Source organism: Asparagus officinalis, chromosome 5, assembly GCF_001876935.1.
Source record: "Asparagus officinalis chromosome 5, Aspof.V1, whole genome shotgun sequence".
In the NCBI taxonomy this organism is placed as follows: domain Eukaryota; kingdom Viridiplantae; phylum Streptophyta; class Magnoliopsida; order Asparagales; family Asparagaceae; genus Asparagus; species Asparagus officinalis.
This window is the reverse complement of record NC_033798.1, coordinates 129319560-129344838: the sequence shown is the minus strand read 5'-3', so window position 1 is coordinate 129344838 and position 25279 is coordinate 129319560. Positions and strand designations below refer to the sequence as shown.

The 25279-nt window shown below is 41.0% G+C and overlaps 2 protein-coding genes across 2 annotated transcripts; one reads left to right on the top strand and one right to left on the bottom strand.

Moving 5' to 3' along the window:
• On the top strand, window positions 3127–6809 carry LOC109842616 ((R)-mandelonitrile lyase-like). The gene is made up of 5 exons (XM_020411467.1): window positions 3127–3380; window positions 3455–4134; window positions 5294–5362; window positions 5673–6496; window positions 6629–6809. The coding sequence occupies exons 1-5, from the start codon at window positions 3293–3295 to the stop codon at window positions 6807–6809; spliced, it is 1842 nt and encodes a 613-aa protein (XP_020267056.1). The 5' UTR covers window positions 3127–3292.
• Window positions 7220–8098, bottom strand: LOC109843685 (putative CCR4-associated factor 1 homolog 8). The gene has a single exon (XM_020412637.1). It carries the CDS (start codon window positions 8078–8080, stop codon window positions 7268–7270), a length of 813 nt encoding a protein of 270 aa, XP_020268226.1. The 5' UTR covers window positions 8081–8098; the 3' UTR covers window positions 7220–7267.

The window sequence follows — 25279 nt, the reverse complement described above, 5'->3', positions numbered from 1 at the left end:
GCGGCGGAGAGATGATGAGAGAGGGAATGAGGGCGAGTTTAAATTGGGAAGGTGGGTGTTTGGTTTGCTAGTCCAATGGAACGATCAGTTCGAAGGCCTTCTTTTTTTTTGGGTTAATTGCATATTGGTCCCTTAAAATCATCTGAAATTGCCAACTAATCCCTCAAATGTCATTATTTGCTTATAAGTCCCTTAAATCTTTAGCTTTTTTGCCAATCCGTCCCTCGTGTTAGTTGGTGTTATTAATGATCATTAAATGTGACGGAATTAGGTAAAATACCCATTATACCCCTGCCTATACCAACCCAAATCCACCTTCTTTCTTCACCAATGGTCACATGCTTCCCCCAAACCTAAAATCAAGGTCATTCCCATGACTAGCTTCACTTTAAACCCAAAACTTACAAGGGCAACATATACCCCAGGGGTAATAAGGTAACTTGAGTTGTTAGGTTAAGCATTAACTCAACTATAGTTAGAGAAGTTAACGCTTTTTCCTAAAACTTCCCTTCACCCCCTACGAATCCTAACAGAAGGACCATAATGCAAGAAAACTAAAGATTTATGGGACTAATAAGCAAATAATGAGATTTGAGGGACTATTTGGTAATCAGAAAAGATATAAGAGACTAATAGGCAAGTAACCTTTTTTGTTAAAGGGGTTTTTGCATACACCCTAACCTTCTATATTTGCACCTTTACCCTCCGTATCTTGATATTTGTGGAATTGCCCTCTGATTCTCTCATATCATGTTTTTCTACCCCCTCACAACTAGAGAGTTTTAGTTCATATCATGTTTTTCTACCCCTTCACAACTAGAGAGTTTTAGTTCTGAGACGGAAAATATTCCAAGCCTAACGCAGATTATTGGAAAATTTTGATATTTCCATATTTAGAAACAAATATTGTCAAGTTGGAGGGTTAGAAAATACAACGTGGCAGAATAGAAGGGTACATTGCAAATATGAAAGGTCTAAGGGATATTACTTTATTTGAGAGAATAGATGGGATCTCATGCAATATCCAAATCCCAGCCTGCTAACTGCTTTTTTTTTTTTAATAATTCCTGGGATGGTTAAGGACCCATGAAGACGGAGTCCAAGGGACAGTTTCCCTGGCTACATGAGCCTAGGATTCATCAGAGGATCCAACGCTACGGAGCTCATCTGCAGCAGTGAGATTCCTCCATCCATCGACCTCCCGCGTACAACATATATTTTAGGAAAGATAAAAAAAAATCTATGAATAAAATAACCCCTGAGCTATATATTTCAATTTAGCATTGATATCAACGTTTGTTTGATGATACTTGAAAGCACTACTCTTTGTCAGAATGAGAAGTTTTTCAGCTATTACTACGCTTATAAGTTAAATCAAATTATTTATTTATGATATTTTTTCTGATAATCCATCAGGGAAAAAATGGAAATTTTTTGATAAGAAACATATACGTGCCTGCTCACTGTTGTTATGGATGAGATTAGGGGTGTCCAAAAAGCCCGCCGGTCCGGGCCCGGCCCGGAAACCCGGGCCAAGCTCTCTTATATATGTATAATATATGTGTGTATATATATATATACTCTCTCTTTTAGTATATATGTATATATAAGTATACTCTCTCTTATATATGTATAATGTGTGTGTGTGTGTGTATATACTCTCTCTCTTAGTATATATGTATATATAAGTATACTCTCTCTTATATATATAATATGTGTGTGTGTGTGTGTGTACTCTCTCTCTTAGTATATATGTATATATAAGTATACTCTCTCTTATATATGTATAGTCTCTCTTATATAAGTATATATAAGTATACACTCTCTTATATATGTATAATATATGTGTGTATATATATATACTCTCTTTCTCTCTTAGTATATATGTATATATAAGTATACTCTATCTTATATATGTATAATATGTGTTTGTGTATACTCTCTCTCTTAGTATATATGTATATATAAATATACTCTCTCTTATATATGTATACTCTCTCTTATATAAGTATATATAGGTATACACTCTCTTATTTATATATGTATAATATGTATACTCCCTCTTATAAAGGTATACTCTCTCTTATATATGTATACTCCCTCTTATATAAGTATACTCTCTCTTATATATGTATAATATGTGTGTGTATACTCTCTCTCTTAGTATATAAGCATAGTATATTACAACGGTTACTTCTTCCCCATTGGCCCAACGGACAATAGCTACTTATGTGATTTTCTCTCTCTCAAGTTATAGATTATAAATATATATAATATATTTACATATAATATATGTATATATAATATATATAATATATGTATATATAATATATATAATATATGTATATATAATATATAGTTACATAATAATTTATAATAATTTATAAGCATATACTAATACATAATTATGTAAAATATAATAAATTTAAACTAATTTTTAGTATTTTTTATAAAAAAAAGAAAAGGAAAAAATTGAAAAAAATCCGGGCCGACCCGGAGCCCGGCCCGGGGTACCCGGGTCCGGGTCCGGGCCGGCCCGGATGGACATGCCTAGATGAGATAACCACCTCTCTGTGAAGATAGTATCTCGGTCATGTCACACCTACGGCCTTGTTTCAATATATTCATCATCTTCTTCATATTTATTATTTATTTAAAAATATCTTACTGGAGAAGAATTGGAGAAGAATTGAGAGAGAGAGATATTTAAAACTGAATTGTTCTAATATAGTCTCTGTGATCTTCTGAAGGTTTGTATTAATTAATGGAAAAATAGGAAGGGTTTTTATCCTTCCATAATTTAATTTACTTCTCTTACAAACAAGAACAAACTCTACAAAAAGATTTAACATATTTGTAGTCCAGTCTTTTCCCCCCCGCTCCTATTGAGCCCATGGTAGATTCGGGCCTTACAAATTGAATTGAAAATCCATTAACGTGCAGTATGCAGCCCAATTACGTCATGATTAATTAAAGTTCGCACTTGGGAATCCCAAAGTCTATGTGGACGAATCAGGAGCCAGCTGTAATTAAGCGTTAATTTTAAGCAGTGTCCACTAATAACCGCCAACAAAAACCATAAATCCCCAAAATACCCCTCCGCTCTCCTCAAAAGCCTCACTCCGCTCGAAGGCGCCATTTCCCTCTCTACAAATTAAAGCTCTCAAACCAACTCCTCACCCATCTCCTTTCTCTTTTGCTCGTGAGAAAAAAAAAACAAAACAAAAACAAAAGCAAACGTTCCAAATTTCCCCCAAATTCTCAAAGAAAAAACCCTAATTTCAAGAAAACAATGGCGATCAGACCCTCATCAACCCTTTTCTTCCTCCTCCTCCTCCCGATCTTCTTGTCCCAGATCCTCTCTTCGTCTCAGGAACCAGGTAATCCTCAGTCCCCCAAACCCTAACCCTAAGAATCGATTCTTGTTCTTGATTTCTTGATCTCTTGATTTCAGGGGGAACCACTCCCAGCTACGCGCGCTTCACCTTCGACGCCACCCTGTACCCGCCGGAGGACGACGACGACTACATCATAATCGGGACCATCGGCTGCCCTCTCGCTGCCACCCTCTCCGCCGCCGGCCACCACGTCCTCCTCCTCGAGCGCGGCGGGACCCCCGACGAGTTCCCCTCCCTCAGCTCCCAGGACGGATTCCTCCAAACCCTGGTTGCCGCCAACAGCCTCGATTCCCCCGCCCAGTCCTTCGTCTCCGACGACGGCGTCCCCAACGCTCGCGGCAGAGTCCTCGGCGGATCGTCGGCGATCAACGCCGGATTCTACAGCCGGGCTCACAGGGAGTTCTTTAATGCTTCCGGTGTCGAGTGGGACCCGAAGATGGTGGAAGAGTCCTACGACTGGGTGGAGAAGGCGGTGGCGTTTAGGCCGGAGCTGAAGAGTTGGCAGTCCGCAGTGAGGGATGGATTGATCGAGGCCAATGTAACGCCGTATAATGGGTTTACAGAGAGGCACGTGGAGGGGACAAAGATTGGGGCATCTACTTTCGATTCAAGCGGGAGGAGGCATAGTGCTGCTGATTTGCTGGCATTGGCGAACGCGGAGAATTTGAGGGTGGCGACTAGGGCTAGCGTGGAGAGGATCTTGCTCAATTCAAGTCTATCTTCAGGTTGGTTTTCTTGATTTTTTTTTTTTTTAATTGGGTTCGTTGTTCTGTTTTCTTGATTTTAGTAGAATAGAACCGTGTCAAGATATTGATTTCTTACATTTCAGTTGGGTTTTGATAATGTTTTGGAACATTTATAGAGACACAGGTTTGCCCCCAAACTGGGCAACGCGCTGTGGCCTACATTGTCATTTTTCACCATTTAGAAAGCTCGGCCCTTTGGGTTTGAGTCTAAAACAGTTGGCTGAGTTGAATTAATTGCATAATCTTATCGTTCTGATTGGTCAACCATATGATTAATTGGTTAATAAATAAGTAATTGGACAGGAGCAATCTTTATGAGTATTATTTAAATATTCTTTTAGTGAAATTTGATGTAATTTTGGCGTTTCCAGCATACTTCTGAGGGTAATTCATTAACATCTTTTTACTATGAAGTAGTTATCACAAGTAAATTTCAATTATATCTTGCCTTCTTGTTTGAAAAACATCAGGTATTGTTGTGAGGCTTAAACCATTTAGACATTTATGTACTGTGATCTACGTTATCATTCTTCATCCTACTACATAATATTTGCACTGAAAGATTTAATTAGACCAATGTGCTGTTATCTAAACTGTCTTTTACGTTTCAGCATAACATTTCAGCACATAAGTTTTTTTTTTTAATTTAGAAACAGTACAGAAGAATTGTATGGAACTAGAAACTTAGGCGGTTTATTTGTTAGTATATCTTAAAATTGATTCTCTTTTATTTAATTTTAATATATTTCTTTGGGTTCAAATTTGATATAATTTTGGCTCTTTCAACAAACTTTTGAGGATTCTCTGCTCAGCTAACTTGTGGCACTGGTTTATTTCTGAAGTATCATTATTATTATGTAGTTATTACAAGTACGTTGCGATTCTTCAGTTGACGGTTTATTTGTTAGTCCCTCGAAAGTATGATTTATTCTCTATCTTTTTACAAGTAAATATTCTCTATCTTTTTACAAGTAACTTTTGATGTCTTATTTAGAATAGTTGTGTTTGGGCAAGTCTGCTGTGTTTGTGTGGTTGAACTTACTTTTGAAGATTATTTGTCACCAGATACTTAGTTATTACAAGTAAATCTGTAAATTTTCAGTTGATGATAAGATTTTACTTCAGTATGTTTTCATTATTTCTATCTAGTTTGGATGTCTGTTGGATATCCTGTGGCTGCTGACTGCTACTAGGTCTGCTAGTAGTGGTAAATATGCAGTATGCAGTATATCTTGGCCTCATTATGACCTGCTAAACTTCGCAAGCGATCACTGGGATATATTGGCTACATTAATATTCCAAGTCTGCACCATCTATAGTTTTGTGTAGTCATTACAACTACTTTGTAAATAGTCGACGATAAATTTTTATTCAGTGAAATTTTTGTTAATTCCTGATTTCTAATTTCGAAATCATGTTGGATACCTTGGCTACTGACTAATAGCAACTCTGGTAGAGAATTTAACATGCTGATTGTAGTTAAGCAGTCAGTAGTTACTGTACATTATGTTCGATATATTGGATTCAGTGTAACCTGTTAGCCTCAACAGGTGACCGTCGTGGCCATCACCACCACGCAATGACTCGCCAAGGCGGTGAAGTCATCCTCTCTGCTGGCGCCCTTGGAAGCCCACAGCTCCTCCTCCTCAGCGGGATTGGTCCCCGCCCCCACCTCTCTTCATGGGGCATCCCCATCGCAGTCCAGCACCCAAATGTGGGCCAGTTCATGTATGACAACCCCCGCAACGGCATCTCCATTATCCCCTCTGTCCCTCTCGAGCACTCGCTCATCCAGGTAGTCGGCATCACCCACAACGGCACCTTTCTTGAGGCCGCCTCCAATGTCGTCTCCTTCCGTCCCCCTCGCTTCCCTTTCCTCCCTGCTGCCTCCTCTCCTATCCACCTCACCGTTGCCACCATCATTGAGAAGGTCGCTGGCCCTACCTCTGTTGGCAGCCTCCGCCTAGCGACCCTCAACGTCCGTGACAACCCCCTTGTCCGTTTCAACTACTTCTCCACCAAGGAGGACTTGGACCGGTGCGTCGTGGGGATGAGGAAGGTGGCGGAGGTGCTGGCGGCAAGGTCGATGGAGGAGTTCAGGATGACGATGGGGTGGTGGTCCGGGGACGGGAGGAGGGAGTTTCGGTTTGTGGGTGCTGCGTTGCCAGCGAACAGGGATGACGATGCAGTGATGGGAGAGTTCTGCAGGAGGACGGTGTCGACGATATGGCATTATCACTGTGGGTGCGTGGTAGGGAGGGTGGTGGACCGGGGGCTCAGGGTCATCGACGGGTCGACATTCTCAGTGTCACCGGGGACCAATCCTCAGGCTACTCTCATGATGATGGGCAGGTGAATGCACTTACCGCTCACATGAATCTCCATCTGATTTTCTTTTGGTTCAGACATGCATCAATGTGAGCGAGAGAGAGAGATCTTTTTTTTTCCTTGTTTGATATGTATTTTTGTCTGTTTATTTTGAAGGTATATGGGAAGGAAAATCAGTGAAGATAGGCGCGAGATGAGCAATGTTGCTGACAAGAAGGGAAGGAATCAAAGCACTTCTGGTATACACAGACAAGAGTATGCGTTAGCCAGAGACAGGCTAAGCAGAAATATAGACATTGAGCTCTTCGTTAATTTGTTGTTTGGACAAACACAATAAACCAAATAACTCTGTGGTAGCCTCTTCGTTGTTTCTGTACGTGTTTCTTCGATATAAAAGCGTATGCGATATAGGGTTCACTGGTTCAGTCAGTTGAAAAAAAAAACAGGTGTTATAAAAAATAAAAAATGAAAATCAAGCCAGCTGGGGGCGCAGGGGAACCAGAAATCACATTAATTAGCAGCCCGGCTGCTTTTAAAAGAACCGTGTGAAAAGACCCAAAATAGTGCTTAATTAATTTATGGTTGCCACAACCTTTTTGTTACTTCTCCATCCTACAGATAATGAAAGCAGCAGCATTCTCATGCACGTGCGCGCGCTGATGCATGCGAATTTTTTTTACTTCATGCGTACTTCCATTATTTATGTCCGAAAAACCTACCTTAATTGGCCGAGAAAAAGAAATAATAAAAACAATAAATAATAACAAGCTGTATATATATAAAACTGTTTACTAATTAAGTAGTCATCGACATGCATGTATAGTGGCCTAGCATGCGCCGTAGGCCGCATCGATGTAAGCCGTAAAAGATGCCGGCAGCCTTGTCTTCGACCATACCATCCCTTCTCAGTTTCAAGAACGACAAGGCCGTTATCAGGCTATCGTACCCAGCCTGGTGGTTTCGGCCTTCAGCAGCACCGACCACATCGAGCTCCTCGGCCAGCTTCACCAGCCCCATCCTCTGATTAAATCCGCGACACGCCATCATGTACTTCACGTCATAAACGCTCCCCAGCACATTCTGAACCCTGCATAAGAACCGGCGTCTCCCCTCCGGAAGCGGCCTTCCCATCAACAGCTTGACGGCGTAGCCCACGTCGTACAACCCGTGGAAGGTAATCCACTTGATCCTGTGGCGGTAAGGCAGAAGCACCCTCCGGTAGAACGACCTAGCGAAGCAGGAGGCGCACGCTCCGTCACGCTTATTTTCATCGAAATCCATCCCGCTGTCCAGCAACAGCTGGACGGAGCTCTCGTGGGGGTCGGCCGCGGGATCAAACTCCCTAAAATTAACCTCCCACGACCCCTTGAACACGCCTTCGTGGTCGTAGAACGTCAGGCCCAGCTGGATGATCTTCATCGCGTCCACGTTCCTCCTCATGTCGCGGTACCGCCGCTCCTCCGACGCCCCGAAAGGGGTGCGGTACAGGAAACCCGGGAACTCCGTGTCCATCGCGACGTAGGTAGAGGACGACGACTCCGCAAGAATTCTCGACATGCGGTCGAGCTCTTTTCGGATGTTGCGCTTCCAGACCCGTATCGACTTCATCCGTGTGTCTATAGCCTACTCAAATATGCTGGCAACTTTCATCTGCGTCCTCTTGTGAACGTATATATAACAAAACCATGCCATGCGTTCATGATTTCTATTACTGTTCGGAAACCAAATAGTAAACTAGTTCCTTTTCCGAGTTGATATAGGATGAAAACCCCGCTCCGAGATGATCAATGTATTTATTTACATACGAGGCCCACAATACGTTATGGGCAACTCCTCAAAAAAAAAATATGGGCTTCAATTAAAAAAACAAAGGGCCTGTTTAGATAAAGTTGTGTTTGGAGAACAATGGGCCCAACATCGACGTAATCTTTGCCAGGCCGAAAATAGCCCTAAACTAAGTGCGTTGGAGACCAGTGGGCCGATTCACCGAAAGAAGCAGTTTAGAACGGAACAGGATTGAGCAAGGCCCAATCTTGCTGTAGACCCACCCTAAGAAGAGCTGGAGTAATTTTTCGTTGGTCTGATTCACACTCCACTAGGCTGATAAAGTTAATGCACCATGCTATGCTTTAATCTAATAATTTGCCAAAGTCCACCTCCTTGTATGTGTAATGATTGTGCCTTCAAAAGATTTCCAAATCAGTTGGGGACCCATCGCATCTAGAACGAGGTTCGATTGCAGATAACCCCTTGTACTTTGATGGCGTAGCCGTTTATATCTCTTGCACTTTCTTCTTAATATTAATAGAGTGCTCTCGATTTAGTTTTAGTCACTTTTTTTCATATTGTTAAATTGAGAGGAAAATGTAATTTATTAACATATGATCCACACATGACATTGTAATCTTTTAGAAAATGATGTCGTATTTTAGTTTAGAAGATGTAAGGGCTAACAGCTAACTGTTTTTCCCCCCTTGAAAATTTACTTCATGTATTAGATGTGTTTTGCTCGTGTGCAGAAAGTTTGACTATTTTGTTCCACAACAACTTCTTAAATCCACCCCGAATGCGTATCCGGTGTAATTTGGAGTTAGATTATTATCGACATATCTTATTGCATCAAAACTCTAAAATTACGGTGGATGTTGTAACTCAAATGTCGCCCTTTAGAAAGTGAACAAAAACGATATAAACATTACCTCCTGAACTAATTTACGCAAAACAACTAATTAATAAAAAATTATCTGGAAAGTCTCTATCTGAATCTGCCTTTCGTAATGAGAAATGATTTTGCGGTGGGATTATATATTTTAATTAATTCATACTTCGTTTAGTTGAGTAATGTAATTGGAACCTTGGATTCTGGGAGAACGAGGAAAACAAGCAAGGTTTTTTGGTGGTTTTTTAATTAAATAAAGTTGTCTTGTAGACGTACTGACTAAATATAATGAAATATTAATCAAAGTTTTCGTAGGAAATTAAGAGTTTAGTACGGTAGTAATTGAACTTTGATAACGATGTGCCCATAAGGGATATGATATATGATATATGATATGATGAGCTCACATCCGAAGATAAAAATAGCCGAAGCCCAAACTACATTGATGCCGGATTCATGGAAAAAGACTCTTTACTTATTCCCTGTATGTTCAACAATTCATCACATCAACTCATTCTCAGTCCACACGTTAGCTGGCCTAACAAGTAACAATTATGAGTGACAATTACTTCTCGCTCTCTCCCCGTCATTTTCTTTTAGATGTCATTATTTGTAAAAAAAATTAATTAGAAAACAATGGTTAAATTATACTCTTCTAAGAAAATAATAGGGACAATTGTGTCAATGCCGTAAAAGCAAATTAATCTTGGTGTGTTGTGGCCCCTTTGACTTTTTTTCTATGTGGTTCAGCACTTAATTAAATTGGAGATCTATGTTCTGCAGCCCTTCTTTAGCAATTATTAAATGTCAACTAAGTATATAGAGAGAGAGAGCATAAAAAATAAAAACCACAAAATGCTCTTATCTCATCTATCCTTTCATGTTAAATCTAAAAGTAAGTTGAATTAGACTTAACAAGAAAGTCTAATTTCATGTTAAGTTCAATTTAATTCATGTTAAGTCTAATTTAATTCCTTTTAAGTCTAAATTAAGTTCAATTTAATTCATGTTAAGTCTAATTTAATTCCTTTTAAGTCTAATTTAAATCATGTTATGTCTAATTTTAATTCCTTTTAAGTCTAATTTAAATCATGTTATGTCTAATTCAACTTGTTTCAAGTCTAATTTAATTCGCGTTAGTTTAATTTAACTTGTTTTAAGTCTAATTTCATGTTAAGTCTAATTTGATTCATGTTAAGTCTTTTTTTAAATTCTTTTAAGTCTAATTTAAATCATGTTATGTCTAATTTAACTTGTTTTAAGTCTAATTTAAATGGATTTAACATGAAATTAGACTTTAAAAAGTTGAATTAGACTTAACATGATTTAAATTAGACTTAAAAGGAATTTAACATGATTGAAATTAGACCTAACATGAACTATTATTAGACTTAACATAGACTGAATTTAGACTTATCACGAATCAAGTTGGACTTAACGTGAAATTAGACCTTACATGAACTGAATTTAGACTTAACACGGATCAAGTTGGACTTAACATAAAATTAAACCTAACATGAACTGTTATTAGACTTAACATGAACTGAATTTACACTTAACACGAATCAAGTTGAACTTAACATGAAATTAGACTTAAAAATAATTAAATTAGATTTAAACAAGAATCAAATTGGCCTTAACATGAAGTAAAATTGGACTTAACATGAAATTAGACTTAAAATAAATTGAAATAGACTTAACATGATTCATGTTAAGTCTAATTCAACTTATTTTTAAACTTAAAATAAATTGAATTAGACATAACATGATTTAAATTGAACTTAAAATGAATTAAATTAGACTTAACATGAATCAAACTAGACTTAATATAAATCAAATTAGACTTAACATAAAATTAGACTTAAAAACATGTTAATTAAATTAGACTTAACATGATTTAAATTAGACTTAACATGATTTAAATTAGACTTAAAAGGAATTAAATTAGACTTAACATGAATCACACTGAAACTAACATGATAGATCTGGAGAGAACGAAGAGGGAGGAGAAAACGAGGGTATTTTGGACTTTTATGTTTATTCCTCTCTCTTTGTGCTTAGTTGACATGATAATTACATGAAAAAAGGGCTACAACACATGATGTGACATTTATTGGGACTGAACCACATGGGAAAAAAGTGAAGGGGCTGCAACACATCAAAATTTTACTTTTGGGGTCTTTGACACAATTTTCCCAAAATAATAAGATGAAATTTAATCAAGATCGGTAGTAAGGGGCCCTCGCAAAGCCTTAAAAGTCACTCTCCCAAGGGATACGTATGATCGCCTCTTTGTCATATGCTGATCCATTACAAACGTAAGTTACAAATTAAGATATAGTCAAGGGAGAGAAAAATGGATATTGAAAGACAACAACTTCCTCATTTGTACATTCTTAAATCCCCAGCATAAAATTTTCAAATGCTACATGTCTCAAGGAACAAACGTGGCGATGTGAAACTTCTCCTCTAGCGTGTCGTGAGTAAAATGATGCTCGAGTTTGGGGGCATTTGTAGTTTGTTTTGGTTTTGTTTTTTTGTTTTTTTTTTTTTCAATTGAGCTCGCCTCAGATCAAGCTTGTACTAGTTAAAAAGATTCACAACCTTCCTAAAAATATTAAGGGAACTTGCATGTATAATTTGACTTACGCGACAATCACAGCTGATTATCACGATAATATCAAAAAAAAAAAAATATATATATATATATATATATATATATATATTCATCAATCACAAAACTCAAGAGAACGAAATCCAAAACCCTCACTCCCAACACTCGACAATACCACAACAACAATACTCTCCAGAACACGAGAAACGTCCCACCCCCTTCTCCGAGAAAAACAATTCAGCCTGTCGATCATCTTGAACAAGCGATACATCAACTGTTGCCTGAGAATTAGTTCGCTGGCACAAAAAAAAGAGGTTGCTCATTTGGTTTCGGTAGAACCCGAGACGGTTTCCCCCCCTCCTTTACAATACGGCGTCACCGCATATGCCGCGTGTTGGGGTGGGAGCCTTGAATTTCGTTCGTCATCACTCTCAAGCAGCACACACGCACTGAAGGTTGTGTGACACAAATACACGGCAGATATGTTTGAATTTCTTGGGGATCCGATAACGACACGCATGAAATTGATTGAAATCCAAAACCATTCGACGGCGCGCATTCGATCGTGATGCAGCGGGGCGGACCTTGTTGTCTCTACTAGGATTTGACGGTCCGAATTTCTCTACGATCCAGAAGATAAAACTCACTACTCTCTCTGCTTCGCGCTCCCCCAACCGCCCAAACATGGAGAACGTGGAGGCGGCAGGGCGAAACCGAAAGCCTGGGCCTTTCACCACCTCCCACTCAATCCCTCCACCGCCCCCTCCTCCCCTCCCCTCCAGCCGACCCACCCTCCACCCCCACATCCATCCTCTCCCCACCACGTAATACCTCCCCTCCTCCCCCACGACTCACTCCGCTCCCGACGCCCCAAACGGCCGATCCTCAGCTCCCCGAACCCAAACCCCAGCCACCTTCGCCACCGTCCGTCGCCGTCGGGGGGTCGTAGGCCTCACCCGCCCCCCGCGTACTACGCGACAGCCAACGAGGAAGTCCCGCCGACCACCACGCCTAGCGCACCGTCCACAACCCTCCCTCACCCCGCGCCCTCATTCTCCCCCACGGTCAACGAGTGGCGTCGTACACGCAGCCGCGTGGCGAGTAAGTGAAGGGCCATGTCCAACCCTCCGTTAGCAGCATCCTGTTCCCGACCACGGCCGCGTCGTACCTAAGATTGGGACCACACGATCTACAGGTTATTATTATCGTTATTATTATTATTATTATTATCATTATTATTACTATTACTATTATATGCCAGAATATTATGGGTCAAAATGACTTGACAAGGAAGTTTATATGCTAATATCGCAAATTTCACTCGGAAGTCAATGCTAGGCCTCTAATTCTGAAAAGGATTTTCCAGTTTAAGAGTAAAAAAAAAAAAAACATACATGAGGAATAAAGGGTATTAAAATTATCTATTTCTAGGCTAAAATGGCTTCGAATTGAGAACCAAATCAGCAAGCACTGAAGCTGGAACACAAAATTCTCGGAAACGTTTAGGGAAACTCATGGTGATTTCATTATTATTATTGTTGTTGTTGTTGTTATTGTGGCTTCAAATCGAAGAAGAAAAAAAAAGGGACAATTAGCTCCAAAATCCCAAATTTATCAAGAAATCTCCCGGATAAAAAAAGGTGGGGGAAATGCATCACAAAATCTTACCTCGCCATTCCACCCCTCAACGGGCACGGTCGATCAGTTCGGCGGATCATATCTCACCTCCAGCCAATCCGCCATCGCCGGCCGCGCCAGCCAACCGAATTCAACCTTCTCTGCTCAAGTCGCCGCCCCCGACGCGATAAAAACGCCTCCGCGCTCTCATCCTCGCCCTTCCCGCTCTCACGAGTTAGTTCGGCTCGAATTATAAACCAAAGACCTCATCCGCTCACACTCCCCATTCCTCCGCTCCATCCCTCAAGGAACTGTAGATCTCGCCTAACTGCTACCGCGGGCGGCGCATCGTCCTACGAGGCCCCGCAGAATCGCGTGCGCCGCCGGTCGGCATCGGGGGGAGGCCGAACCACGCGGACTTGGGTGGTCGAGGGCGCTGCCATTGAGGCGGTGGGTCAAGGGGTCGAAGGCGAGGACGAAGAGATGGGGGAGGGACACGCCGAAAGGCTGGATTTCGATCGGAGAAGCTTAAGGGCTTGTGAGGTCTGGTTCCAAACGGTTGAGGAGACGGGAAGGGGCTGACGGAGGTGAGGGGGAAGGGGGAGGCGAGGGGACAGGCTCCGCCCTGTATTTCGGGTTGGGGCAGGCGGGTATCAGTCGCGGAGGCGGCGTCGGCGGGCGCCGGAGCTTCGCGCGCTGGTTCCATTGAGAAGTGGTTGGGAGTGGGGGTGAGGGGAGTTGTAGTTGTTTATGGGTTTCGGATCGGGGTGTGCTAGATTTATTTATAGGGAGGGGGGAGATCCTAGGGGAAGGGGATAGGGGTAATTTTGTAATATGTGACATTTAGCCTTATTTTGTCGTCATGTGACGGTGGGCTCCGGATGGGTCCCACAGGGGTGAAGGCAAGCCGGAATATAGTGGGTGATTATGGACGGTGGGGCCCAATTGCTTGCGATTCTAATTAAACGGATCCAACGGATGTGATATTGACACTCTCACGCGGCTATTTCGTTCACTCACGAACGTACAAATATTATTATTATTATTATTATTATTATTGTTGTTGTTGTTTTCCCTTTTTGTAGGGACTATTTGGTTGGTTTCCTAAAAATCAAGAAAAAAATATGGCACCTGAAATTTAATAAAATATTATTTTTATTTATTTTCATCACTAAAACTCATCATAACATCTAATAAAATATTATTTTCATCCCACAACTCATCTCATATCATCTCCTAAAAAAACCTAAACACAAGAAATGAGTCACATTATCCAACTCATCTCATCTCCATCATATCTCATCTTTAAAAAGCATTCACATCATCCAATACCATGATGACAACTTATCTCATCTCAGTAACATTTTATTTCCACCCATTTCCTCCAAAAAAAAACTAGAAAATAGATTTCTTTAAGTGATATAATAACAACTCATCTCAACTCATCTATTTTCTTATTTTTATGAATGAACCAAACACAAGAAAAGAACTTATTACAGAAAATATGTTTCTTATAATTTATTTTTTTATTTTTTTAGCCAACCAAAAAAACTCAAAATAACTTTTCTTCAAAAACCACCAACATCATCCAACAATAATGTGACAACTCATCTCTCATTCTTTGATTTTATTCTTTTTTTAACCAACCAAACAATCTCAAAATAATTTTTCTTAAAAATAGGTTTCCTATTCTTTGATTTCCCTTTTTTAGGGCAAACAAAAAACCCCTTGGCACAGAAGATAATATAATGATGAAGTGTCGGTGCGTGTCATTTATGGATGTTCCTTTTTTTTCGTGTTTCCAGAAAATTGGAAAAATCCAAGATTCTCATGCTTAATCATCAGTATGCGTCAGGAAGCTCCACCGAAATTAATCATTATTTTGCTTATTTATCTTTTCCGTAATATGCAAAATATATATGTTGTTCATCCACGATTGGGCCAATTAATCTTTGAAATAAATCCAACAGACTCGTTCCACATTTTTCTTAATTAATTTTTACTAGAGAAGGTCTTTGACATGTGATTTATTGATAATAAAGGACACCTTTTTATAAAGTTAGTCCTCCATTAATTTCATACTATTTCCAACAAATTTCAAAGAAAAAGAAATCCATTAAAGCTGCATGCGGTACAAGTCTTCGAGATGCAAGCAATAAGGGTCCGTTTGGTTAGAAATTTTTTCCCTTTAAAGCCTGTCAAAGTGTCACTTCTTTGACAGGTTTTCAGCAAAATCACCTCTAAAAGAGGCAAATTTGCTTGAAAGTTTGCAAAAAAGTGATACTTTTTGTGTTTTTGACAGGCTTTCAAAAGAGCATTTCCCTAAAAAACAGGGAACCAAACAGCCCCTAAAAGTGAAGCCGTGCACCAGCAGGCACGAAGTTTTCTTTCACCGCGAACGCAATCCTGAAATCTGGCTGATCAACGTCAAAGCACCTGCTGAAAATGATGGCTCATTTACATTAAATTTTTTTTAGTCTAATTTGTTACTAATCTAAGCGGAGAGAAGAGCAAAGGTTACTACTAACCCTTGGCCCTGATTTAAAGCTAAAGCATCAATCACATCATTATCCTCCCCTCAACCTTTGGGAGTTCCCTGATGACCATAAAACTTTGCTAAATTAGGTTTTGATAAGGAAATTAACAAGCAAAATTACAGATTGATCGTTTTCATCATGAATGCCTCAATTAAGAAAAGGGTCTTCAGTGGGATGCCAATCGATGCCACTAAAATAGGTGCTTATTGATGGAGAAATTAATAATAGATGCTTATGCAAGTATATAACCGCTACCCTATGTAGCACGGACACGGATCCGACACGGCCATCCGACACGCCGATACGAGACAAATCCTAAAAAATACATAGGATACGTGTGTTCGACACGGACACGACACGACACGGCTTCATGTTATGCGTGTCTGTGCTTCATCCGGCCGCTACCAAGACCGGCCGCAATGTCAAAACAGAAAACCCTAACTAATCATAATTGGATATTTACTTTTCCGGTTGGTATTAAATGGGTTGATCGATGATACACATTCGCCACGTTATGATAGAACAAGAATACACATTCGCCACGTTCTGAGCCATATTTTCCGCCGAATTGATCATATTAAGTTATCTGAATCCAATATGCACATCTTGCTGTGTAAATATTCTTTCAGTGACGCTTTCACGGATTAGTCTGCAATTTATCCCCCCTAGCCCCCCAAAAAGTGGTGAGGGCTGTCATTTTGCTTCAAGTCAGCAAGAGTAGGCGCATAAATTAAGGAGACCTTCAAGCTTACCCTACACCATGATTCAAGCTGTAACCCTTTTCCGTTCTCAAGTAACGGTAAGAAAGGGTAATGTTAGAAAAAAAAAAGAACGGTTTTTTCTATAGAGTGTCCATGGGCACTCTATAAGGTACCGTTTGGCAAAGGGTTAAGTGAGGGGTTAATGAGACTTAACCATTTCTTAATCTGCCAAACACAACAAATCTATATAAGGGTTAAAGTGAGTTAACCCTCCATAATTTGCCAAACATAAAAAATATAAAATGGTTAAGTTAACCCCTCTAGAGGGGTTAAAATGAGTTAACTCCTCAAAATGAGGGGTTTACTAATACTCCTATTTAGATGGAATAAAAGTTAACCCTTCTAATTATAAAGAAAATAGTCAAAATCATTGTTATTCCCAAACACTAAAACTGATCATAAGGGCTAAAATAAAACTTATTTAACAGGTTAATAATTTAGTCCTTCGGATTATCAAATGGGCTAAGTACATTAATTCTTCTCTTTAACCCCTCTTCATTAACCCTTTGCCAAACGGGGCCTAAGAGAGGAGAGAGAGAGAGAGAGAGAGAGAGAGAGAGAGAGAGAGAGAGAGAAATGAACGAGGAGGGGATCCCCATACAAATTAGCCCCCCTCCTCTTCATTCATTTCTCTCTATCTCTCTCCTCTCTTATAGAGTGCCCACGAGGACACTATAAAAAACCCGAAAAAAGAATTAAGCGCGAAGATAAAGGTTATGTGAAGGGCAAAGAATAATGGATTATAGAGGAGAGGGAACAAAGAGTGTGGGGGCCAAAAAGATGTTTGTCTTTACATTACGTGGTCGAAGTCGTAGACACGTTTCATACCTAAATTAGACGTCCACATCGATCCCCTAAGCTCTTACTTGTAGAAATCACTTCCAACTGTGGAGTATCCATCCATATTTTGGATAGGTGGACAAGTATCTAGCACGACTTGAAGGTGAGAACCTACCATCCAAAGAAATGGCGTCTACACAAGGGAATTTTTTTTTGACATAGTCCACTCGGAGATCATGATCATCCATTGGAAAAAGCTAATAAATATCAATTAACTTGTCATAATCACATATGAAGGGAAAAAAAAAATATGAAAGGAAAAAATGGGTGCTTGGTAATGATGGTTAATTAGCTGCTCAGTGGTTCAATCAAATAATGTCTAATTACACTTAAAACTCATCAGAGGAGAAGTACTATTTGGGGTTTAGAGGGTAGATTAGGGGAAAAAAAAAGTTCTGGCATAAAAATCAAAACCTAATTAAGAGTGGTAGATCTCGTCCGATACATATTTGGTGATGTCCCATCGTAGGTTGCATGCTTGTTCCTGAGATGATGCCACCTTTTGGACTCCGATACAAAATGAATGGTAGCCATTGGGACTTGCACCACATGGACACTTGTGAGCTATTTGGGTGGGAAAACCCTCTCATTTTTGGCCAATTCAATTTGATCTTGTGCCAATAAAGCGATACATCGATCTTACCTCACATTAGATAGCTTAATTACCAACCCTAATTAATTGTCTCTAATGTGATCCACAATTAATCTTTTAGCAAACCCTGCTTAGTCTCTAATGCATGACATCCGCAAAATGTCTTTAACATATCCTGAAGTTGAATTTTTTTTTGATGGGTTAGTTGGAGCAGAAGAAAAGCATAACATTAATGTAGGCGTCAAAAAATGCTTACAGACGTTCAAACACCACTCAAGATAACATTGAAGAACATTATACACATCATCAAGCAACTACATGGCAGCGCGGCAGGACATGGTGCCGCGGCTCAGGCGCGGCAGACCATGGTGCCGCGGCTCAGGCGCGGCAGACCATGGTGCCGCGGCTAAGGCGCGGCAGCCTATGGTGCCGCGGCTCAGGCGCGGCAGACCATGGTGCCGCGGCTAAGGCGCGGCAGCCTATGGTGCCGCGGCTTAGCCGCTGCAACCTATGGTGCCGCGGCTATTACAAGAAGATGTTGTGGCAGTTATATGGCAGTTATTCGATGATTATTTGAAGTCCACGTGGCGGCATATCAGAGATAAAACGTGTGCTGACGTGGAAAAGCAGTTAAACCACGAAAAAGGTGGTTAAAGGTCGTGGGAGAACTGTTTCAAACACGTATGAACGTGGGTGTAACTGCCCCTTTAGCCGCGGCAGTGTCGACTGCCGCGCTCTTTGGCCGCGACAGTGTCGACTGTCGCGCCCTTTAGCCGCGACAGCATCAGCTGCCGCGCCTAAAGAGACAGTTATTGACCAGCTATTTCTTCAGTTATCGTCTAAGGAGGCTATAAATACCCCCCTATAGCCATCATTGACAGGGGCTGAGCATTTTCCAGAGAGATTAGAGCAGAGAGCCTTGAGTTTTGGTGAATTAGAGCAAGAGAGAGAGTCTTCCTTCTTCACAAACATCCTCAAGAAGCTTCTAGCGAGTCCTAGAGATCTAAGCTCAGACTTGATCTTTGGAAGAGTGAACATCTTACATCGATAAGATATTCGCTTCAAATTCTTACTTCGATAAACGAAGGAAGAATCATTAAACCCCTCACGGTTCAATCAGAATCTGTGATTTGGTGGTCCACGAGTCAAAGCGCTCCCGGCACAGGCAAAGATCCCACGCAAGCAGCGATCCAAACAACGATCCTGCGTTTGTTTCTAAAAAGTTGTAATTTTTATTTTGTTGTGTAAAAGAAGTCTTATAAAAAGACTATCTCTTTTGAATTTGTTGTAATCGACCGAAGATATAATGAATTCCATAACAAAACCAACTTTTGACGCAAACAAACTGGCGACCACAGTGGGAGCCAACGGTCTCGCTGCCGAGACCGTCGTGTCGCAGCCGATCAAGATTCCAGTTGAATCCATGGTCGAATACGAATTCGACCAAACCAAGTTTGAGGAATATCTCTCATCATCCTCTTCAAGATCTTCATTATCTCGCAAGTACAAGAGGATCTCACAATTGAGGAAGAGTTGCATGCCAAAGAAGGCACAAAATGAAGACTCTCGCTTGATTGTTGCTGAGAATTTCACTCGCAACACCTCTGCTCAAAATGGCTCTTATCTAATTGAAGAGTCATCGAATCAAAGCCCGACGACATTGACGAAAAGAGCTCGTCAGAGACAGCGTCAGCGTCTTGCTCGTCAAATAGCTAAGGCATTTGAACAAACCGACGGAGTTCGTTATTATGCGGACTTAGAGTCGAGGAAACAACAAGTGGTTCGTTCAACGCAACGACGAACTACTCACGTTTCTGCACAATTCACAACGGAGGAATGGACACTCATCAAAAGGGCTCGTTCGACCCTCCAAGAACGTATACAAAAACGTCGTGCAAACGTTGTTCATGCCCGTGCTCTCTTACAACAAAGACGAGAAAGGAGGAAGGAAACGGTGACCAAAGAATCACCAAAACTCCGCCAAGTTTGGATTCTGAAGTCTGGACTTATGCAAAATCAGCATTCGGAGCCCGTTAAGACTCCATACCCACAAGGGGGTGGTTCTAAACGTGCGACTCCCGACATAACCTTGGATCGCTTAAAGACAAAAATAAATTGTCCTGAGAATGCCAACAAGGTTTTATACCCCCAGAAGAAGACGCATTCACCAAATGATATCGTCATACCTGGGAGATCATACCAACAGACGATACGATTTTTTGGCAATCATACCGATGAATCGTATTATCAAGTTGAGGTTGTGAATAATTTTCGAAAGAGAGTTATTCGAGAGATAAACTCTCGTTGTTCCTGTGCACGACTCGTCAAAACAGCATTATCAGAATGTGACTGTTTCAAACGAGAAATCATCCCACGAAAAGTCTCTGCATTATCAAAGCCTAAGCTGAGACATTTCCGCAAAAGAAAATCAGCTGCCCAAAATGATGAATTCCCTGAAGTCACCATCAACGTAGCTGATAGAAGAAAGTCTAAACAGCATTCAAGTGACTCAAATCCCGACTTTTCCCCGAAAGGAAAAGTCAATCCAAGAATTGCTCAAAGGATGTCTCGACTCCAATTAGGAGCTATCAGACGCAGAGACTACAAGAGAATGCAAGAAGGAATGTCCTCGGAGGATGAATTCTCGGACACTTATTCTGCAATCGCTTCTGATGATACAATGTCTAGCACAGGACAAATCAGAGAAGTATTCACAATCACTGCTGATCAGTTCACTCAAATACTTCAGGAAGCTCTAGCCAAACAACGTGAAGAAATTAGAGCTGAAGTGAAGACAGAAATGAAGTTGGCTATCCAACAAATGAGAGAACTGTTAACTCAACAGCCTCAACCTCCTGAGTCCAATCAGCGATTTGAATCCAGCCACCACACTCGGAATGTTGTAGATGACAGTGATCCAGAGGTGGATGAAGTCATTATGGCTGATACACCTCCCAATGGCAATAACGCTGGGGGTGGTTTAACGGATCCTCCCAATAACGATATTGGGGGTGGTTCAATAGCACCTCTCACTGGGGGTGGTCCAATTATCTTTACTCGACATCATTCAGAAAGAAATGAAGACGATGACGGGAAAATGCAAAAACTTGAAGACAAAATCAATGCTTTGATGACGGCTCAAGAAGTTAAGAAGACGGGTATTCCATGTCCTTATCCGAGGGAATGGGATTCAATACCATACCCGACCAAATTCAATCTGATTAACTTCACACCGTTTGAAGGGAAGAGTTCGCCGATTCAACACTTGATTTATTTCAAGTCTCATTTGGGCATAATCTCTGGAAACGAGGCCTTAATGATCCGGTCATTCGTTGGCACCCTTCGTGGGCCCGCCTTCGATTGGTACCGACGGCTCAAGCCAGGGAGCATCAATTGCTGGGATGACATGGAAAGTTTGTTCCTCAGCAACTTCTTCGATGATGACACCGAAGTGTCAATCGGAATCCTTTTGGATGAGAAGCAAAAAGACGGAGAGTCAGTCGACAATTTTGTCAAGCGTTTCCGTAACATGGCGATGAATTGCAGAGATCCTATTACAGAGGAGTTCATCCTGCAAACATGCCACAATAACCTCTCCATCGATGTCTTGGAAGCTTTGGGGGTTGAGCCGTCCACAACTTGGAAGGAGTTAAAATTTCGTGGCGAACAAGCTGAACACTTTCTTAAAAGAAAGGAAGCTGAGAAAGGCCAACAAATGACATCTGCAATCATTGGGAACGCAACTTTCGATCCGAAGTTTCAAAAAGAATATTCATTCGAAGAGGATGAAGCTCCAGCCATATTGGAATACCTCCTCGCTAATGACAAAATCGAGCTACCACCTATTAAAGATCAGGATGGAGCTAAGATGATTACGGATCCAAATTACTGTGCGTACCACAGAAGGATTCTTCATCCCACCGAAATTTGCTTTGGACTCAAAAACAAAATCCAAGCCTTAATTGACTCCGGCGTCATAACGGCCAAAGAAGTCGAGTAAAGACGACCATATTACTCCATCGGATACACGAGTATAAACTGTTTTCCCCAACTCCATTGGGTACACGAGTATAAACTGTTTCCCCTCACTCCGAAAAGTATACGAGTATAAACTGCTCCTCGATACTCCAAAAGGTATATGAGTCTAAACTATTTCCTTTCCTTAACGGGAAGTTCCTGGAGAATCCTATATTCTTAAGGATAACCCGAACATATGACTGAGGTTAACGTACTCCTCGTTATACCCAGTTTTACAAAGAAAGCTGGGGGTCGATAATTCATGTAATGGGAAGTTCCTGGAAGAATGTTAAATATAATATTCTTAGGGATAACCCGATTATTATGGACAGAATGATAAATACTAAGCTCCTATTATGATTTTCGAACACTCTTTTGCTGAGATGAGATTCGATCACTTCGTTAGATCAATCTTCCCTCACAAAACCCATTTGGTCAAACCTTTAAACAGTTAGGACCGAAGCCAAAATCCCCTCTCGATTCGTTCCATGAACGAGAGGTCCACAAATTGAACGATCAAACCTTTAAACAGTTAGGATCGTCTTAAATACCCATTTGGTCAAACCTTTAAACAGTTAGGACCAAAACCAAAATCCCCTCTCGATTCGTTCCATGAACGAGAGGTCCACAAATTGAACGATCAAACCTTTAAACAGTTAGGATCGTCTCAAATTCCCATTTGGTCAAACCTTTAAACAGTTAGGACCAAAGCCAAAATCCCCTCTCGATTCGTTCCATGAACGAGAGGTCCACAAATTGAACGATCAAACCTTTAAACAGTTAGGATCGTCTCAAATTCCCATTTGGTCAAACCTTTAAACAGTTAGGACCAAAGCCAAAATCCCCTCTCGATTCGTTCCATGAACGAGAGGTCCACAAATTGAACGATCAAACCTTTAAACAGTTAGGATCGTCTCAAATTCCCATTTGGTCAAACCTTTAAACAGTTAGGACCAAAGCCAAAATCCCCTCTCGATTCGTTCCATGAACGAGAGGTCCACAAATTGAACGATCAAACCTTTAAACAGTTAGGATCGTCTCAAATTCCCATTTTGGTCAAACCTTTAAACAGTTAGGACCAAAGCCAAAATCCCCTCTCGATTCGTTCCATGAACGAGAGGTCCACAAATTGAACGATCAAACCTTTAAACAGTTAGGATCGTCTCAAATTCCCATCTTGGTCAAACCTTTAAACAGTTAGGACCAAAGCCAAAATCCCCTCTCGATTCGTTCCATGAACGAGAGGTCCACAAATTGAACGATCAAACCTTTAAACAGTTAGGATCGTCTCAAATTCCCATCTTGGTCAAACCTTTAAACAGTTAGGACCAAAGCCAAAATCCCCTCTCGATTCGTTCCATGAACGAGAGGTCCACAAATTGAACGATCAAACCTTTAAACAGTTAGGATCGTCTCAAATTCCCATCTTGGTCAAACCTTTAAACAGTTAGGACCAAAGCCAAAATCCCCTCTCGATTCGTTCCATGAACGAGAGGTCCACAAATTGAACGATCAAACCTTTAAACAGTTAGGATCGTCTCAAATTCCCATCTTGGTCAAACCTTTAAACAGTTAGGACCAAAGCCAAAATCCCCTCTCGATTCGTTCCATGAACGAGAGGTCCACAAATTGAACGATCAAACCTTTAAACAGTTAGGATCGTCTCAAATTCCCATCTTGGTCAAACCTTTAAACAGTTAGGACCAAAGCCAAAATCCCCTCTCGATTCGTTCCATGAACGAGAGGTCCACAAATTGAACGATCAAACCTTTAAACAGTTAGGATCGTCTCAAATTCCCATCTTGGTCAAACCTTTAAACAGTTAGGACCAAAGCCAAAATCCCCTCTCGATTCGTTCCATGAACGAGAGGTCCACAAATTGAACGATCAAACCTTTAAACAGTTAGGATCGTCTCAAATTCCCATCTTGGTCAAACCTTTAAACAGTTAGGACCAAAGCCAAAATCCCCTCTCGATTCGTTCCATGAACGAGAGGTCCACAAATTGAACGATCAAACCTTTAAACAGTTAGGATCGTCTCAAATTCCCATCTTGGTCAAACCTTTAAACAGTTAGGACCAAAGCCAAAATCCCCTCTCGATTCGTTCCATGAACGAGAGGTCCACAAATTGAACGATCAAACCTTTAAACAGTTAGGATCGTCTCAAATTCCCATCTTGGTCAAACCTTTAAACAGTTAGGACCAAAGCCAAAATCCCCTCTCGATTCGTTCCATGAACGAGAGGTCCACAAATTGAACGAAGCGCGACAGCTTGTCGTGTCGCGGCTTGGGCGCTGCAATCTAGGGTGCCGCGGCTATGTTAAAGGAGTGTTGCAGCAGTTACGAAACAGTTATATGATGATTTTTGAGGCCCACGTGGCAGCATACCAGAAACAGAACGTGTGCTGACGTGTACAAGCAGTTAAACCACGAAAAAGGTGGTTAAAAGTCGTGGGAGGACAGTTTCAAGCACGATGGAACGTGCTGGTAACTGCCCCTGTGGCCGCTGCAGTTCATGCTGCCGCGCCAATAGCCGCTGCAGTCCGGGGTGTCGCGGTCAAAGGGATAGTCGTTGATCGGCTATTTCTTCAGTTATTGTCCAAGGAGGCTATAAATACCCCCCTATGGCCATCATTGACAAGGGCTGAGCATTTTCCAGAGAGATTAGAGCAGAGAGCCTTGAGTTTTGGTGAATTAGAGCAAGAGAGAGAGTCTTCCTTCTTCACAAACATCCTCAAGAAGCCTCTAGCGAGTCCTAGAGATCTAAGCTCAGACTTGATCTTTGGAAGAGTGAACATCTTACATCGATAAGATATTCGCTTCAAATTCTTACTTCGATAAACGAAGGAAGAATCATTAAACCCCTCACGGTTCAATCAGAATCTGTGCTTCGGTGGTCCACGAGTCAAAGCGCTCCCGGCACAGGCAAAGATCCCACGCAAGCAGCGATCCAAACAACGGTCCTGCGTTTGTTTCTCAAGAGTTGTAATTTTCCTTTTGTTGTGTAAAAGAAGTCTTATAAAAAGACTATCTCTTTGAATTTATTGTAATCGACCGAAGATATAATGAATTCCATGACAAAACCAACTTTTGACGCAAACAATTAACTCATAACTCTAAACATTATTTTGTGTGTGGGTGTGTGTGGGTGGGTTGGGGGGGGGGGGGT

Excerpts from the sequence above, each read along its gene's own strand:
- LOC109842616 (XM_020411467.1), top strand. The coding sequence starts at position 3,293 with ATGGCGATCAGACCCTCATCAACCCTTTTCTTCCTCCTCCTCCTCCCG. Across the intron at positions 3,381-3,454 it reads CTCTTCGTCTCAGGAACCAG|GGGGAACCACTCCCAGCTAC; the intron begins GTAATCCTCAGT and ends TCTTGATTTCAG. Across the intron at positions 6,497-6,628 it reads ACTCTCATGATGATGGGCAG|GTATATGGGAAGGAAAATCA; the intron begins GTGAATGCACTT and ends TTTATTTTGAAG.
- LOC109843685 (XM_020412637.1), bottom strand. The coding sequence starts at position 8,080 with ATGAAGTCGATACGGGTCTGGAAGCGCAACATCCGAAAAGAGCTCGAC.